This window comes from Dreissena polymorpha, chromosome 1, assembly GCF_020536995.1.
Source record: "Dreissena polymorpha isolate Duluth1 chromosome 1, UMN_Dpol_1.0, whole genome shotgun sequence".
NCBI lineage: Eukaryota > Metazoa > Mollusca > Bivalvia > Myida > Dreissenidae > Dreissena > Dreissena polymorpha.
Window position 1 is genome coordinate 169,791,374 of NC_068355.1, and position 18,608 is coordinate 169,809,981.

The 18,608-nt window shown below is 35.0% G+C and overlaps 1 protein-coding gene across 3 annotated transcripts; it reads left to right on the forward strand.

The window, feature by feature from the left end:
- The first annotated feature begins 25 nt into the window (after positions 1 to 25).
- Positions 26 to 17,207, forward strand: LOC127860231 (chromobox protein homolog 1-like). Of its 3 annotated transcripts, none has more exons than XM_052398172.1 (5): positions 26 to 81; positions 5,800 to 5,968; positions 7,155 to 7,329; positions 7,829 to 7,929; positions 15,275 to 17,207. In XM_052398172.1, exons 2-5 carry the CDS (start codon positions 5,832 to 5,834, stop codon positions 15,411 to 15,413), a joined length of 552 nt encoding a protein of 183 aa, XP_052254132.1. In that variant the 5' UTR covers positions 26 to 81; positions 5,800 to 5,831; the 3' UTR covers positions 15,414 to 17,207. The 3 variants fall into 3 exon arrangements, with proteins under 3 accessions (XP_052254132.1, XP_052254126.1, XP_052254141.1); XM_052398166.1 differs by having other exon boundaries at positions 43 to 188; XM_052398181.1 differs by having other exon boundaries at positions 43 to 188; positions 7,155 to 7,314.
- The last annotated feature ends 1,401 nt before the right edge of the window (positions 17,208 to 18,608 follow it).

An 18,608-nucleotide genomic window follows, 5' to 3' on the forward strand; every position in this document is an offset into this window, starting at 1 on the left:
ACTATCACGGAAATGTACGATTATGCTTTCCCGCTAATTTCATTGCGCATGCGCAGAAGAATTTTAAAGGAACTAAACAAAGTATGGTTGTGTGACTAAGTTTAAGATCGTCCGATTTTTAGCAACATTTCTGACCTAACAAGTTGTTTTTTATAGTCCCCAATATAGCACTTGCAAAGCACTTCTGTGTGAGTATAAATATCATTTTAAACGACTAAATCTGCTTATTTGTATTCATACCAAGCATATTTCGTACCCATGATTCAGAATTCCATAACAAATTTAACTTGTTTCAGAAGACTTGCATCATATGCACTTAATGTGTGATATAACTTATCTTTTTTTTTGTTTAGTGTGTGAATAGTTGCTTCTGTTTGAAGTCATAACAATGTGTGATGTATTTTTATCCGATATTCATGGTATGTTTTCTTACACTCACATTATGACACATTCATAATATTTTATTGTTTAACTGCATGTGTATCACTGTTCAGTGTGTTTATATCACATTGCCATGGTTATAACTAGAGTACAATAAGTCACTGAAGAACATAGAAAATCATAGTTCTGGCTACCATAACTTAAAATATCGCTTTTTATCATTTTTGACTGGTGCGACCTAAAAGTTATGGTAGCATGAACCAATGATTTTTTTAAACATAAATAATTGATGTCAAATGCCTGCAGGAATAATATTTAAGGTATAAGAAAGCATTTTCTTTTTGTTTTAATGGATTACTTTGAAAATTCTATTTTTTATGAATTTTTTTGCAACAAGGGGTAATGAACTTTAAAATAATGTTATTGAATTTCTAACCAAAAACTGGTACCATGGCAATACTGGATGAAATGCACACTTTTCTTCAAAACAATCCAAATTCTAATGCTTTTTCTTGATAAAATATCTCCTATACTAACTAGAAATACCACTTTTGATTAGAAAATATATACAAAAAGATGTTTTAGTTGTTTTTAATTTCAATAAGCATACTGTTTACGTTCTGTTCATATCTTCCTAACAATCTGTTATGTCATCATTTTTATAGGACAATATTTAATGTATTGTATTTTATGATTTTGAAATGAAAACATTAATATTGTTTAAGACTAATAAACAAAACATACTGATTAAAAGTGATTTTTGTTGTAATTATTGGCATTTTATTTTACATGTGTAGCAAGTTTAGGTAAATCTTTATCTATGTATTTTATTCAAAATATATATATACAATTAACATTTTTGTACCAAAAATGTGTTATAAGATAAAAGTTTCTCAATAAAAATAACTAAAAATATATAATAACTCAAGTTTAAACATATGTGTGTCATAATTTCAAAAATAAGTGGGTGACTGAAGCTAAAGTTATTGATAAAACAATCATAAGAAGGATAAACTGAAGTATGATTTTTCAATAGTTTATGCGCTAAATTTGGGATGTCTTTTCTAGCAGTTATATAAAGTGTTCCTGACCAAAATCAATGTTATATTACTTTCAAATCATTTATGTATTGGTATGCAACAAGAAAGTGGTAGAATATTTGCGGAAAACATAAGAATTTTTGACGAAAACTCGTCTGCTGAAATTTACCGAGGTGTTCCGGAAATGACCGATCGTCGGTTTCCGAAAATAATACATGTCGTAGTTTCTGAAAAACAAAATGGATGTACCCAAAGATTTTGGTGTTATTGACTATTACTGGTTGATAAATGTATGATTTTGCTTCTTATTTGAAAAAGTGATGCTTTCAAGGCTGATAAACTTGAAATATGATAGAAATTCGGTCGTTTGGTCTTTGTTTGTCAATACATCTGTACTATCGGTTATTTCCGTAACCACTCGTAAAATTGTATCAGACACAAGTTTTAATCACAATACTTATGTTTTCCACTTATATTCTACCACTTTCTTGTTCAATACCAATACATAAATGATTTCAAAGCAATATTTTATTGATTTCAGCAAGAAACACCGTCTATAACCGCAAAAAAAAACATTCCGAACTTTTTGGTTTACGATTTTTATTTTCTAAATAGCTTGCATAGAGCATGGCATTGAATGTTCTGCAAGATAAATGTCTCTACTTTCTTGATTGGATGATTTCAGACTGTTTAATCCAATCAGAAAAGAGCTTTATAACGTAATTTAGACCCATGTTAAGCGAGATAATAAAGAACCACTTTTTGGTTACTGCCGATTTGTGACATCACGAGTTGCCTCCCTTGTTGGTTCATGCTATTTATGGACCAACCCCATTAGGAAAGTCAACCAGAAATTCCCATAAAGTTGACAATTAACAAAGACCGGTCCAAAACAGCTTTTAAATGCAGTTATTGGCCCAAATAAACCACTTGATCGGAAAGATTGACATTCAGGCATTGAAGAATCAGAATCCACTCGACTGCTTGCATAGGCGAGTGAAGTTGAAGTTCGGGTGAGTCAAGTTCGTTAAATACTCGACAGGCCGGGCGAGTGCTGTTTTTCAAGTTGAGAAATATATATTTAGTTCCAGAACTCCTGCCGCTTCGATACAAATTGCAAACAATTTTTCGAACAAAAAAAAGGTTTAGTACACTAAGAAACTGCACTTTCGTTTTGACAATGAAAAATGATGTCACTGGCACAGTAAAAATAATTCTCGAAATCGACTGCGCTCTTTTCATAGGTGTCAGTGGTGGTAGCTAATCGATTAAAAGTGAAAAAAAACAGTTAAATATGTTGGTCATTCCGTGAAGAATAAAATTTCATTTTAATGTAAATATCAATAAAAAATAATACATAACTGGTTAATTATAATACTTCTTATATTTAATTAAAAATAAACTGATACAATAATTATTAATAAACATAATAATTTGTGATCAGAAGCCTTAACCAAAATTTACCATATTGTAACCATTTGTCAATCAAGCATGCCTTTCAGTAAAAGTTCGTCTGAAATATTAAAACTCGGCACAGAAAAGGGTTCTATTTAAAAATATCTGCAAGGTGGTGGAGACAGGGAACAGAAAAAAAGATCATCAAAACGAGAAGCTTTAAGTATTGAGAAAAGGAAACAAGTGCAGAAAACGTAAGGAAAGGAAATAAAATCAGATAATGTAGTTAATTAGTTTGCAGTTTAGTGTCACTATGTTACGTAGGTTAAAAAGGTTCTCGTTGATCATAACTATAAGTATAGATTATATATTTTTGTTAAATTCAGGGCGAGTAGACTAAAAGGAAGGGCGAGTGGATTGTCAGGCCTACTCGCCCTGCAGGGTTAGTGGCTTTGGAAAAATTCTTCAATGCCTGACATTTTTCACATTTAACTGATATATTCTGTTACAAAATACTATCTTAAACATTTAAAATTTATCTCGTCTGCTTTAACATATCGAGAAAAACAGCGATTCGACAGACATTCTTGAAATGTGAATCTCTCGAGATATCATGGTCATATGACATTATATTTTTTTTAGTAACACACCATATGCTCAAGTGTTTTCAAATTCAGAATGACATTTCCCGGTATTTTATATTATTCTTGCTTGTTTTGTAAACAAACTGTAGTGTAAATACAAACTCAAAGTAAAAAATATTTAAAATTACCTGATTCACTTTGAAATCAGTCTTTTAATCAACCAGACGTAAGTTGTTAATCATTCACGAATAATAGATTTCAGAATACATAATTAATGTTGACAATTTCAGCAAAAAATGTCAAGATCGATCCGAAAGAATTCAAATGAAAACTTGTCATGTGCCAAAGCGACCATTGCTTCAGAATTGTGAATTTCAGGCTGATGAGAGTTATTTTCATCTTTTGTAAGATGCATTTGAAACATTTGAGCCTTAAAATATGCCCCGACACAGTAATTTATATTTATTCACCAATATATGTAGAAATGTATCCAAGAAAATGAACTGTCTTTGATTTATGGCGTGACATAAATATGTTACGACTCTGGTTGACTTTCGATTTGGGGTTCGCTTCAGCGTACAGGTCTGGCAATACTATATAAACTGTACACTGAAGTTTCTTTAGCTAAGAAAATCAGATCTAGGTTGATACTGAATTTTGTCTTGAAGATGCAGTAACAACCTGTAAATAAACTCTTTAAGTACAACAACAGAAAATCAGATCACCAAGAAGCCTTTTGTTGCAGTGGAATGTCGTAAGATCGCAAGCATAGAAATTTGCCAGAATCCTTGCTTTGTTTTCTCTTAAGTAAAGCTCGATTGGTCATTGTCATTGTTGGCTCTGGTACTACTTAAATGTACCCCGGGTACTCTTTTTATACTTAAATGTACCCTGGGTAGGTTATATAAACTTAAATGTACCCAGGAATTCTTACACTAAATTGGTTTTCAAATTAATAATGTCCATATACATGTCAATATTCTGTAAAATGGCCTCTATAATATCAAAACTTCGACTCAAAAAGCATGTTTAGGCAGGTACTGTTCAAAGAGATTTAGCTCCTAGTCTGTAGCGCGTTTTACGACTTCTTTTTTTGGCGGCAATAAATATCGGGATCAATATAAATTCACCTGGTATGTATTAGTATATTTTCAGTAAACGGGGTATATTAAAGAGTACCATGGTTTCATTTATGTTGGACCAGAGCTGACAATGACAAATCAAGCTTATGTAACAATTGAACCTTTCTTAAGGAAATCAAAAATTAATATTTGCGTAATGTGTTGCTTGGCACTGCCACATGACATTTGTGAAGTAGCAACAATATTTTTTAAGTTCCGAATTTCATAGCTGACAACCTTATAGTTGACTGCTAATATGTTCTACAAGCCAGCATTTTTCCTCTATATAAAGTTGGTAGCGTAAAACAGCTCCATTTCAAATGAGGCTATTTTCCCAATTTCAAAATAAAAATATTGAGAATAAAAGTGCTGAAGAATTTCATCAACACAATGTGCGTTTAGGGTTCGAAAAAGCGTTTTTCAGGGGTTTTTCCGATGGAGACAGCTCTTGTTTTTCTATAATAACGGTTTTCTGGAAGTTTTTTACACAAATGCTTTGAAATATTTAGCTCATTTTCGGTATGTGAGTCTACCTACATGAGCAACAGATGGATTGTGAAATTTGTTCCAATTTATTTTTGTCAAAGTTATGGGCTTTTGGCTTTTAAATTTATCAGTGTTATAACTTTTTTCCCAACATTTTTTAGGCAACACTTAAGCTGATATTAGAGATATGTGTACAGATGAAGCGAGAGGTTTGTTTTGGTCCATTGATTTTTGGCTAAGTTTTGGGCTTTGTTTTCTCCAAAACAACTGCCATGGGATTTCTCTAAGTGCAAATTACCAATGAGGGCATTGTTTTTCACAAATGCATCTCTTGTTTAACTCTTTCAGTGCTGGAACCGAATTTTGAAGGCCTTTGCAAACAGTTTGGATCCAGATGAGACGCCACAGACGTGGCGTCTCATCAGGATCCAAACTGTTTGCTATTCTAATAGTATTCTTTGAAAAAAATCGAAGAAAATGCCAATTTTAGAAATTCAGCAGACCACATTTTAGCAGACGACAAATTTCCCAGCATGCAAAGGGTTAACATAATTATACGAGCTAGGTGCTCGTGATTGCACATGTCTCAACTTGTATTTGGTCACTAAATATTTCTCTGCAGATAGCCAACAGTGTTTGTTAGACAGCTGAACTGTTTTGTGGCCGGGGTATTTAGTTAAAATGAATAAACATGATGCCAATCTCTGTTAACAGGTTACGAGGTCTGGGTATTTGTGAATCACAAGATGTCCAAAACAGCTGATCCAACATGATGCCAATCTCTATTTACAGGTTACGAGGTGTGGGTATTTGTGAATCACAAGATGTCCAAAACAGCTGATCCAACAATCGAAGAAGAGGAGGAGGAGGCTGAAGAAGAGTTTACAGTAGAAAAAGTGGTTGATGTTAGGATGCGAAGTGGACGTAAAGAGTACCTGCTCAAGTGGAAGGGATACCCAGAGTAAGCTGCTGCATGCTGATTTATTGGTCAAATAAAATCTCAATATCTTGTACTATTAAACTGTGTCCATAAATATTTTCTGTTTGTAAACTTAAGTTTTACATAAGCAAATTTAAATCACTGCACTTATTTTTCCTTTGTATTAAATTTTCACAGGTAATCTAAGGTTCTGGTTTTAAAGTGATAATAAATTCCAAATAAAGCAATTAAGGACACTTAAAGGGACCTTTTTACAGATATGGCATTTATTGAAGTTTGTCATTAAAAATTAATGCATTATATTAATAAATGTAAACATTGGATCTAAAACCTCCAATAAAAAAGCAAGAATAAAATTGAACAAAGAAAAAGTAACCCTCAACTGGGCTCAAACCACTGACACTGGAGTAAAAGTCTAATGCTCAGACCACTGGGCCATCCATGCTCCAACTATGAGTGATTTATTTTATTCTTTATATTAGCAATCCTCCAAGTGTCATAAAATATAACGACAACAACAGAACTGAACTCTCTAAATTATTTGATGGTTTCGCAATGCAAAGCTTTATAATTTTCTGTTTTTTAAATCATAAAAAATGCATATAATGGATATTTTAGAGCATGGTTAAAGCTAAGTGTTTATCACCTAATGAATTTTTAACTGACTTTTCGAAAATAACAATATTCCTAGGAATTTAAAAACTAGTTTAACTATCAAATCAGTCTTTTTTATGCCCCCTTTCGAAGAAAAAGGGGCATATAGTGATCGGACTGTCCGTCTGTCTGTCCGTCTTTCCGTCACACTTTGTGTTTAGGTTTCGAAAAATGCTCATAACGCTCATAACTTCTATGTCCCTTGAGATATAACCTTCATATTTGGTATGCATGTGTATATGGACAAGGCCTTTCTATACGCACACAAATTTTGACCCCTGTGACCTTGAACTTGGGGTCCGCGTTTAGGTTTGTAAATCTGCGTTAAGGTTTCGAAAAATGCTCATAACTTCTATGTCCCTTGATATATAACCTTCATATTTGGTATGCATGTGTATATGGACAAGGCCTTTCCATACGCACACAAATTTTGACCCCTGTGACCTTGAACTTAGGGTCCGCGTTTAGGTTTCGAAAAAAGCTCATAAGTTATATCAAGAGTTTATAGGGGGCATAAGTCATCCTATGGTGACAGCTCTTGTTTCCTTTTCAGTTCAGAAAACACATGGGAACCTGAGGCCAATTTAGACTGCCCTGACTTAATAGCAGAGTATGAGAAAGATAGAGCTGAAAAAAAGAAGCGTGAGCAGGAAAAGAAGCGAAAATCTAATGGAGATGTAGAAGGAGCTAAAAAGAAGAAGAAAGTAGCTGAAGTGAGAACTAGTGCTGTGAGTACACCACTCACTTATCAAGCACTCTTATTTATCTATATTACATTAATTCTAAAGCGAAAATGATTTAATTCATATTGAAATATATGTTAGTTCTCCTGTATCTCAGGCTTTGTAGCTGATATCATGATGTCACTTTTGATAGATGGAGAGACTTGAGATGACTAGATGACCTGAGGAATCAATGCATAAAAATCACAAATAATTTCAATGCTTTTTTCAGATGTTAAAATCACAAAATCTCTTCTTCAATCCTTTTTTGCAGAAAATTGTGTGCGTAATAATGCTAGTCTGCGTCTTAGCTGGAGCTCTGATTGAAACCATGCATTTTTGAAAGAATACCATAGATAGTTTGCAGTCTTAATACTGCACCTATTGGTATCCATAAATGATTACCAGTTATTGCTGTGTTTTACTGTCAAAACTTCACACCATTATTAGGTCTTATAGCCATGTTGGTGCCTTAGTTTGATGCCTAAAGCTTGTGTATTGCTAGGAGGATGATAACAAACCTAGAGGATTTGACAGGGGCCTGCAGCCAGAAAGAATCATCGGTGCCACAGACAGTTCAGGAGAGCTAATGTTCCTCATGAAGTGGTTAGTACCCAATACATCGTTACATAAATGTGCATCTTCAAAAATGGGTAGTATGCCATATGCGGTCAATGTTTCTCCAGACCGGGCATTTGGGTACAGTCTAGTCAAGAGCTACCTTGTTTGGCGTAAAGTTCTGAAATTCAATCCTGTACGAAAGACATAAGCTATTGGAGAATCTCCCCTTTTTATACGCCCGTATAAAATACGGGACGTATTATGTGAAACCCCTTGGCGGCGGGCGGGCGGGCGGGCGGCGGGCGGAAGGCATCACTTTGTCCGGACTCTAATTCAAATTGTATTCATCCGATCTTCACCAAACTTGGTCAGCAGTTGCATCTAGTTGATATCTAGGCCAAGTTCGAATATGGGTCATGCCGGGTCAAAAACTAGGTCATAGGGTCAATAAGTGCATTTTCAAAGGGGCCACTTTGTCCGGACTCTATTTCAAATTGTATTCATCCGATCTTCACCAAACTTGGTCAGCAGTTGTATCTAGTTGATATCTAGGCCAAGTTCGAATATGGGTCATGCCGGGTCAAAAACTAGGTCATAGGGTCAATAAGTGCATTTTCAAAGGGGCCACTTTGTCCGGACTCTATTTCAAATTGTATTCATCCGATCTTCACCAAACTTGGTCAGCAGTTGCATCTAGTTGATATATAGGCCAAGTTCGAATATGGGTCATGCCGGGTCAAAAACTAGGTCATAGGGTCAATTAGTGCATTTTCAACGGCGCCACTTTGTCCGGACTCTAATTCAAATTGTATTCATCCGATCTTCACCAAATTTGGTCAGAAGTTGTGTCTAGATGATATGTAGGTCAAGTTCAAATATGGGTCATGCCGGGTCAAAAACTAGGTCACGAGGTTACTTAGTGCATTTCAAGCATTTAGCATGGTGTCCGCTCTCTAATTGAAGTAGTTTTCATCTGATCTTCACCTAATTTGGTCAGAAGTTGTGTCTAGATGATATGTAGGTCAAGTTCGAACATGGGTCATGCCGGGTCAAAAACGAGGTCACATAGTGCATTTCAAGCATTAAGCATGTTGTCCGCTCTTTAATTGAAGTAGTTTTCATCTGATCTTCACCAAATTTAGTCAGATGTTACATCTAAGTGATATCTAGGTCAAGTTCAAATATGGGTCATGCCGGGTCAATAACTAGGTCTTGAGGACACTTTCAAGCATTGAGCATGGTGTCCAAAACCTTCGAACGGGCGTATCTTGTGACAGTTTGGCACTCTTGTTGTGGAGATTTGTTCGTACGATACAGAGGAACATTTTTTTGGTCTGCAACATGTCTGTATTAGCCTTAGTTTGGTTGTTTTAAATTTCCTTGAGAAATTACAATTGAATATTGCAACCATTATAAAAAGTAGATGATTTGTGTTTTCTTTTTTTTAGCTCATCTATTTTTTGGGAAAAAAAAGAGCTTTTGTCATAACCTTGGCGTCGACGTCGGGTTAAGTTTTGTGTTTAGGTACACTTTTCTCATAAAGTATCAATGCTATTGCATTCAAACTTGGTACACTTACTTACTAACATGAGGGGACTGGGCAGGCAAAGTAAGATAATTCTGGCTTGCATTTTGACAGAATTATGTGCCCTTTTTATGTCCCCCACTATAGTAGTGGGGGACATATTGTTTTTGCCCTGTCTGTTGGTCTGTCTGTTTGCGCCAACTTTAACATTTTGCAATAACTTTTGCTATATTGAAGATAGCAACTTCATATTTGGCATGCATGTGTATCTCATGAAGCTGCACATTTTGAGTGGTGAAAGGTCAAGGTCATCCTTCAAGGTCAGAGGTCAAATATATGTGGCCAAAATCACTCGTCTTATGAATACTTTTTTAATATTGAAGATAGCAACTTGATATTTGGCATGCATGTGTATCTCATGGAGCTGCACATTTTGAGTGGTGAAAGGTCAAGGTCATCCTTCAAGGTCAGAGGTTAAATATATGTGGCCCAAATCGCATTATTTTATGAATACTTTTGCAATATTGAAGATAGCAACTTGATATTTGGCATGCATGTGCATCTCATGGAGCTGCACATTTTGAGTGGTGAAAGGTCAAGGTCATCCTTCAAGGTCAGAGGTCAAATATATGTGGCCCAAATCGCTTATTTTATGAATACTTTTGCAATATTGAAGATAGCAACTTGATATTTGGCATGCATGTGTATCTCATGGAGCTGCACGTTTTGAGTGGTGAAAGGTCAAGGTCATCCTTCACAAGGTCAAGGTCATCCTACAAGGTCAAACATCATATAGGGGGACATTGTGTTTCACAAACACATCTTGTTATACTTAGAAAATTGAAAATTTTGGTTAAGTTTTGTGTTTAGGTCCACTTTTTTTTATGGTATCAAAGCCATTGCTTTCATACTTGCAACACTTACTAACTATCGTAAGGGGACTGTGCAGGCAAAGTGATGTAACTCTGACTGGCATTTTGACGGAATTATGTGCCTTTTTTATACTTAGAAAATTGAAAATTTGGTTAAGTTTTGTGATTAGGTCCACTTTTTTCTTAAGTATCAAAGCCATTGCTTTCATACTTGCAGCACTTACTTACTATCGTAAGGGGACTGTGCTGGCAAAGTTATCTAACTCTGTCTGGCATTTTGACAGAATTATGTGCCCTTTTTATACTCAGAAAATTGAAAATTTGGGTAAGTTTTGTGTTTAGGTCCACTTTTTTCCTAAAGCATCAAAGCCATTGCTTTCATACTTGCAACACTTACTTACTATCGTAAGGGGACTGTCCAGGCAAAGTTATGTAACTCTGACTGGCATTTTGACGGAATTATGGGCCCTTTATACTTGAAAATTTGGTTAAGTTTTGTGTTTTGGTCCACTTTACCCCTAAAGTATCAAAGATATTGCTTTCATACTTGAAACACTCGCAAACTATCATAAGGGGACAGTAAAGGACAAGTTGCATAACTTTGGTTGTCATTTTTACCGAATTATGGCCCTTTTTTGACTTAGTAACTTTGAATAATATATGTGTTTAGATTCACTTTACTTCTAAAGTATCAAGGCTATTGCTTTTAAACTTAAAATACTTTCATGCTATAATGAGGGTACGGTACCTGGCAAGTTGAATTTTACCTTGACCTTATTAAATTTTGCTAAAATTGCCATAACTTCTTTATTTATGATTAGATTCGATTTATACTTTGACAAAACAGCTCTTACCTGACATACCAGTCATGACTCTGGCCAAACCACGCCCCCCCCCCCCCCCCCCCCCCCCCCCCCCCCCCCCCCCCCCCCCTGAATCCCCCTTTTTTTTTTTAAACTTCATCTAAATGACCACCACACCCTCACACTATACTCCCACCCCCACCCCAAAAAAATAATTTTTATGCTTTTCACTTTTTAAAATAGCGACTTGATATTTGGCATGCAAGTGTATCTTATGGATCTGCTCATTTTGAGTGGTGAAAGGTCAAGGTAATCATTCAAGGTCAAATGTCAAATTTATGGTGTCTGTCCGTCCGAAAACTTTAACATTGTCCATAACTTTTTCAATATTGAAAATAGCAACTTTATATTTGGCATGCATGTGTATCTCATGGAGCTAAACATTTTGAGTGGTGAAAGGTGAAGGTCATCCTTCAAGGTCAAATGTCAAATATATGGCGTCTGTCTGTCCGAAAACTTTAACATTGGCCATAACTTTTTTAATATGGAAGATAGCAACTTGATATTTGGCATGCATGTGTATCTTATGAAGCTGCACATTTTGAGTGGTGGAAGGTCAAGGTCATCCTTCAAGGTAAAAAAAAATATTCAAAGCGGCGTTCTCATGAATCGGCACATTTTGAGTGGTGGAAGTTCAAGGTCATCCTTCAAGGTCAATGGTAAAAAAAAATAAAAAAATTCAAAGTGGCATTATCATGAAGATGCACATTTTGAGTGGTGGAAGATCAAGGTCATCCTTCAAGGTCAAAGGTCAAAAAAAAAATTCAAAGCGGCGTTATCATGAAGCTGCACATTTTGAGTGGTGTAGGTTCAAGGTCATCCTACAAGGTCAAGATCACCCTTGTCAAAGGTCAAACAAAATAATAATAAAAAATCAAAGCGGCGTTATCATGAAGCTGCACAATTTGAGTGGTGGAAGTTCAAGGTCAAAGTCATCCTTCAAGGTAAAAAAAATCAAAGCAGAGTTTTCAGGAAGCTGCACATTTTGAGTTGTTGAAGGTCAGGGTCATCCTTCAAGGTCAAAAAAATAATTCAAAGCGGCAATCTCATTCTTCAAGGTCAACCGTAAAAGGTCAAAGGTAAAAAAATAATAATTTCAAAGCGGCGTTATCCACAGGAGGTAAGCGGTATTATTTTTTTTCCATATATATGCTATAATAGAAAGAAGGAGTGCTACTTCATTTGCCGAAAAACTACACCATCTTTACTGTTAACCATGTAAACCAAGGTCAAAGGTAAAAAAACAAATAAAAAATTACAAAGCGGCATTATCATGAAGCTGCATATTTTGAGTGTAGGAATTTCAGGGTCATCCTTCAAGGTCAAAGGTTAAAAAAAAAAAAAAAAAAAAATCAAAGCGGCGCAATAGGGGGCATTGTGTTTCTGACAAACACATCTTTTGTTATTTATGCTCTCTTCGAAGAAGAGGGGTTATATTGCTTTGCACATGTCGGTCGGTCTGTCGGTCCGTCCACCAGGTGGTTTCCGGATGATAACTCAAGAACGCTTGGGCCTAGGATCATGAAACTTCATAGGAACATTGATCATGACTCACAGATGACCCCTATTGATTTTGAGGTCACTAGGTCAAAGGTCAAGGTCACGGTGACCAGAAATAGTAAAATGGTTTCCGGATGATAACTCAAGAACGCTTAGGCCTAGGATCATGAAACTTGATAGGTAGATTGATCATGACTCGCAGATGACCCCTATTGATTTTCAGGTCAAAGGTCAAGGTCACAGTGACCCGAAATAGTAAAATGGTTTCTGGATGATAACTCAAGATCGCTTAGGCCTAGGATCATGAAACTTGATAGGTAGATTGATCATGACTCGCAGATGACCCCTATTGATTTTCAGGTCAAAGGTCAAGGTCACAGTGACCTGAAATAGTAAAATGGTTTCCGGATGATAACTCAAGAACGCTTATGCTTAGGATCATGAAACTTCATAGGTAGATTAATAATGGCTGGCAGATGACCCCTATTGATTTTCAGGCCACTAGGTCAAAGGTCAAGGTCACGATGGCCCGAAAAAGTAAAATGGTTTCCGGATGATAACTCAAGAACGCTTATGCCTAGGATCATGAAACTTCATAGGTACATTGATCATGACTCGCAGATGACCCCTATTGATTTTCAGGTCACAAGGTCAAGGTCACGGTGACCCGAAATATTAAAATGGTTTCCGGATGATAACTCAAGAACGCTTATGCCTAGGATCATGAAACTTCATAGGTACATTGATGATGACTCGCAGTTGACCCCTATTGATTTTCAGGTCACTATATCAAAGGTCAATGTCATGGTGACCTGAAATAGTAAAATGATTTCGGATGATAACTCAAGAACGCTAATGGCTACGATCATTAAACTTCATAGGTACATTGATCATGACTTGCAGTTGACCCCTATTGATTTTCAGGTCACTATATCAAAGGTCAAGGTCATGGTGGCCTGAAATAGTAAAATGGTTTCCGGATGATAACTCAAGAACGCTTGTGCCTAGGATCATGAAACTTCATAGGTACATTGATCATGACTTGCAGATGACCCCTATCGATTTTTAGGTTACTAGGTCAATGGTCAAGTTGACGGTTATCCGAAATAGTAAAATGGTTTCCGGATGATAACTGAAGAAAGCTTATTCCTAGGATCATGAAACTTGATAGGTAAATTGATCATGACTCGCAGATGACCCCTATTGATTTTCAGGTCACTAGGTCAAAGATCAAGGTCAGGGTGACCTGAAATAGTAAAATGGTTTCCGGATGATAACTCAAGAACGCTTATGGCTTGGATCATGAAACTTCATAGGTACATTGATCATGACTGGCAGATGACCCCTATTGATTTTCAGGTCACTAGGTCAAAGGTCAAGGTCACAGTGACAAAAAACATATTCACAATGGCTGTCACTACAACGGAGAGCCCATATGGGGGGCATGCATGTTTTACAAACAGCCCTTGTTTCAAACATGGTTAAAAAACACAAATATTTATTTTTATTATTTTATTTTTGAAATACCGTCCAACCATCCCACCCAAGAATGCCCCCCCCCCCCCCCCCAAAAAAAAAATTTATAATATTTTTTTGCATTTTTGGAAGATAATGTAATAAATGACCACATACCAACACTATACACCCCTCTCCACTCCACCCCTCCATCCATCCTTTGTGATAGAAATTGAGATAGGTCCCCACACCTTTAAAAAGAAAAATAGATGAGCGGTCTGCACCGCAAGGCAGTGCTCTTGTTCTATTCATGTATTCATTGAAGATGGATTTTTAAAAAATGAGTTAGTTTAAATGTGGTTACTGATAAATTATCTGCAACTCGTCTTGTTACAAGTTGTTTATTAAAAATATATTTTATATTCGATATTCTTACGTGACCCACCCAGTCCTGTAAGCCGAAATGGTCCGTTAAACAAAAATGTGTCTTTGTGTCGTATGAAAGAATCTGCACTAAAACAAAGTACGGTTGATATTCAAATGCATTATTTTTCTCTTTCTGGTATATTGTTTTAGTATGTTGATGCTGCATAAACAAATATAAGTGTATATGAAGTGAAAACACCAAAAATAAACAACTGTTGCGATAGACTATCATAGACACCTATAAACTGTTAGATGCCCATAATATCACTTTAAATATTGTGTATTATTAATATTTCAGGCTTTAATATTGTTTTAAACATTAATAAAATGGGCATTAATACAGTGGGCTTTTTTGTTACTCCCTGTAGTCTTTCTTAAAGGTACATATTGTTCATTTACCCCAAATAGCCCTTTTATAGGTCCTTATAATTTCCTGTCAATTTGTGCAGGGGTTATGTATTAGATAATTTATGTGAAATGTTTCCCAAACCTTGTTGCAAGTAGTGTATTAATTTTAATGAGCATGTGTACTAGTAGAGGAACTTAGATCCACTAAGACTTGCTTAATCATTGCGGTGACAAAAGTTTAACTGGCCTTGGCAAAAATATTGTCAAATCTGGGAACTAAATTCAGCCTTAATCTCAAAAAGAACATTATTTCCCAAAATGACTGCATAAAATTTCCAATTTAAGATTGAAAAAAAAAACATGATGACCAAACCAAATGAAAACATATCTGTTTATTGTAGGAAAGACAGTGATGAGGCAGACTTGGTGCCAGCTCGTCAGGCCAATGTGAAGTGCCCACAGATCGTCATTGCGTTTTATGAAGAAAGACTCACCTGGCATACACACAATGATAACGACGATGACGACGAAAAATCATAATTCTGTCACGTTCAGCCATGTGGTTTAAATTTTGTGTGTGGTACCAAATTTCCTAACTGTTCCTTGAACTAAAAATGTGCTGTAGTGAATGTTTGGACTTTGAGCATTTTGAACTCTGTAGGAATACTTTAGTTTGCTCTTAGCTGACATTAGTATACTATATGAACAAGAATGACAAATTTTCAGTTCAAAACTATTGTTAGTACTTCCACAACCCTTTTAGCCAAAGTGTTTTGTTTGTGACTTTGATTTGAGCTTTAACAGAATTATGGAATAATTGATTAACAAACATGAATGAAAGTCACAAAACGTGCACATAATTTAGCTATGCTCTGGTAAAACTGGTTATTTCTTAAAAGGTTGTCATAAGTTAGCCTGTCAAGTCAGCGCCCATACTTTCTGCCAAGACTGGATTTTTGTTTAGATGTGACTTCTTTTGAACGAAAAAGATCCTTGAAAGTAGAAAATGGTATCCATCATCAGCAGACCCCACCGACATGCATAAAGCACGACTTTAAGCAGAGAAAGGCTCATACTTTTTGGAGAATTGATTGCTACCAGGAATAGAAATTGTCTTCTAAACACACTGGTTAATTAACAGTGTTCGTAATTCTTTAGTTTCATTTTAATTGGGTTTACATAATTTAAGTGTTTACACATGACATTTTCACTCAGGTGAGTTACGGTTAACAGGTTATTTACAGGTATGTGATTTAGATGATACGTTCATACTATATCAGGTAACATCTAAATTGAATTGTTATTGTGGATATCCTATCAATCACTTATAACTTTGATGCATATTTCTTGAATGTAATTTTAGAATGCATATGCCAACATGTTGAAATATCTTTTAATGCAGATTTTTATCAAATCGTTTCATTGTACAAATCATTTTGTCACTTCATATCTGCTTCCACTATTTCTCTTGTGTATTTGCTTATTCATTCATGCATTTGTCCGTTCTTTAGTAAATTTCAAGTTTGTTTGACAGATCTCTTGTAATGGAATAATTAAGTCACCCCCTCCCTATAGGTATTAAAATTAATTTGATTGCATGTATGTGCATTGTGTTCTTCTTTTGTCAAAACTTAATAATCATTATGTTTAGATCTGTGTTGTAGTGTGTTATGCTGTTTGAATGTTTGTCAAATGATGAGGAAATCATGCAAATAAAGAAGTATCTTAGACTTTCATTTTTTTGCAAATGATAGTACGGTATTTCTCTAAAAAAAATAATTTTGAATCAAGTAAAATAAACGTGAAACATAATTATGCGAGCATGAAATGTTATATACTTATAAAAATAGTTTATTACATTCAACTCTTTGACTTGGAAAGTGCTATATTCATTCCTTGTTTTTCGAAAAAAGTGGATGGTGAAATTACTGTGTTTAAACTGGTTATGAACTTTGGAATTGAAGCAAATCACACTGCATGATTAATTAAGAACAGGGTAACTAGATTGTGGTTATACTCGTTTGTCTACCGTTTCTTTCACTTACTTTAGTTTATAATTAACTATTTTAATTATTGGTAAATGATTATATGTCGATAACGCAAATTTACCATCAAATACGTAATACCCTTAAATTGTTTGCATGTATATACTTTTTAATTTGAGAATCACATGCAATAATTGTGTACGACATTAAAGTTAGGTGTTGTCAAATTATACTTAGTATTAATAGTGTAGTTTTTGTAGTAATATTTTATCTTGGTAAATGTATGTTTAACTGTGTGAGACAGCAGTTCGAGTGGTTGATAATGTAATAAATTTGAGTACTAAATGTAGGAATAGTTGTTTAATTGTCAGTGCCTTTTTTGGCTTTGAAATTCAGCAGACATATACTATACTACAGTGCCGTTAAATGGCCTCTGTGCATGGTCTGATTACGGTTCAAGAATACAGGTTTCTTTAAATGCTATATTACAACTTATAAAGGGGCCTTTTCACAGATGTTTGCATGTTTTAAAGTTTGTCATTAATGTTTATATGGATAATTTTAAACATTGGAAATAAAAAGCTCCAGTGAAAAATCGAGAATAAAATTTAAAAAGAAAAAAACAAGTAATCCACAACTGGGTTCGAACCACTGACCCCTGAAGTAAAAGTATAAACCATTTAGACCACTCGGCCATCCGCGCTCACGCAATGTGGAAAGTGTTTTATACTTTATATATGCAATCTGCGTAGTTTCACAAAATATAACAACAGAACTCTCCAAATTATTCAATCGTTTCGCGTTGAAATTTCGCATTGCATATAATTTTCAGGTTTTTAAATCGACAAAAGATGCATATATTGGCTATTTTAGAGCTTGGTAAATGTTCAGTATTACTGTTTCCCCACAAATATAACTAAAACCAAAATTTGCAAAACTGAAACAACTTTTAAAAATTTTGTCAATTTACCAAAACGTGAAAAGGCCCCTTTAAAGCGAGAATATACCATTTTTTTTATAGGCGTTAAGTTTTAATATATTAATAAAATATGTTACAATAACACAAAATAGGCAAGAAAAATTATACATTGAAGACGAATTTCATAAAATGCAGCAAAGACAAATTAGCGCCCCAAGCCAAAAGTGACGAAGATAATTTGTACATATATTCCTATAATAACCGAAGCATTTGTCTTTTTTGTTGGTGTTCGTGTGCCATATGAATAGATATCGTTGCAGAAATTTAAAATTACCGTTAAACTAAATTTAGATTGACATCGTACATGCATGATATACATGCTGGCGAATTCGACTGTACAGCTTTTTTTGATTTCAGAATTAAATATCTGGCTTATTTCGCATTTATCGACACCTGTTCTTCTTAACTTATATTTTAATTTATATTAAAATATATGTTTCATAGGTTTTTTTCACATTTTATATAAATTAATAAATATTTGACAAAATCGTATACTCTCGCTTTAATGATTTAATATAAGGTCCAGTAAAGATGCTCCATGGTGATAGCATTTCAAGAATAGTTTGACCTATTTATTTCACCTACACCTGAATTGCTCATGGTAACTTGGAATCGTCCTGTATGCGTGTCTATTTCGGCGCATGTCTAATCTGGACAGATTACAAATAAAGCAAGGGTTGCTAGCTATAAATGGGACTACCCCTTGGATTATATATGGCACAAAATTGTCACATTGATAACGTAGAGCAATAACTAACACCATCACAGCCC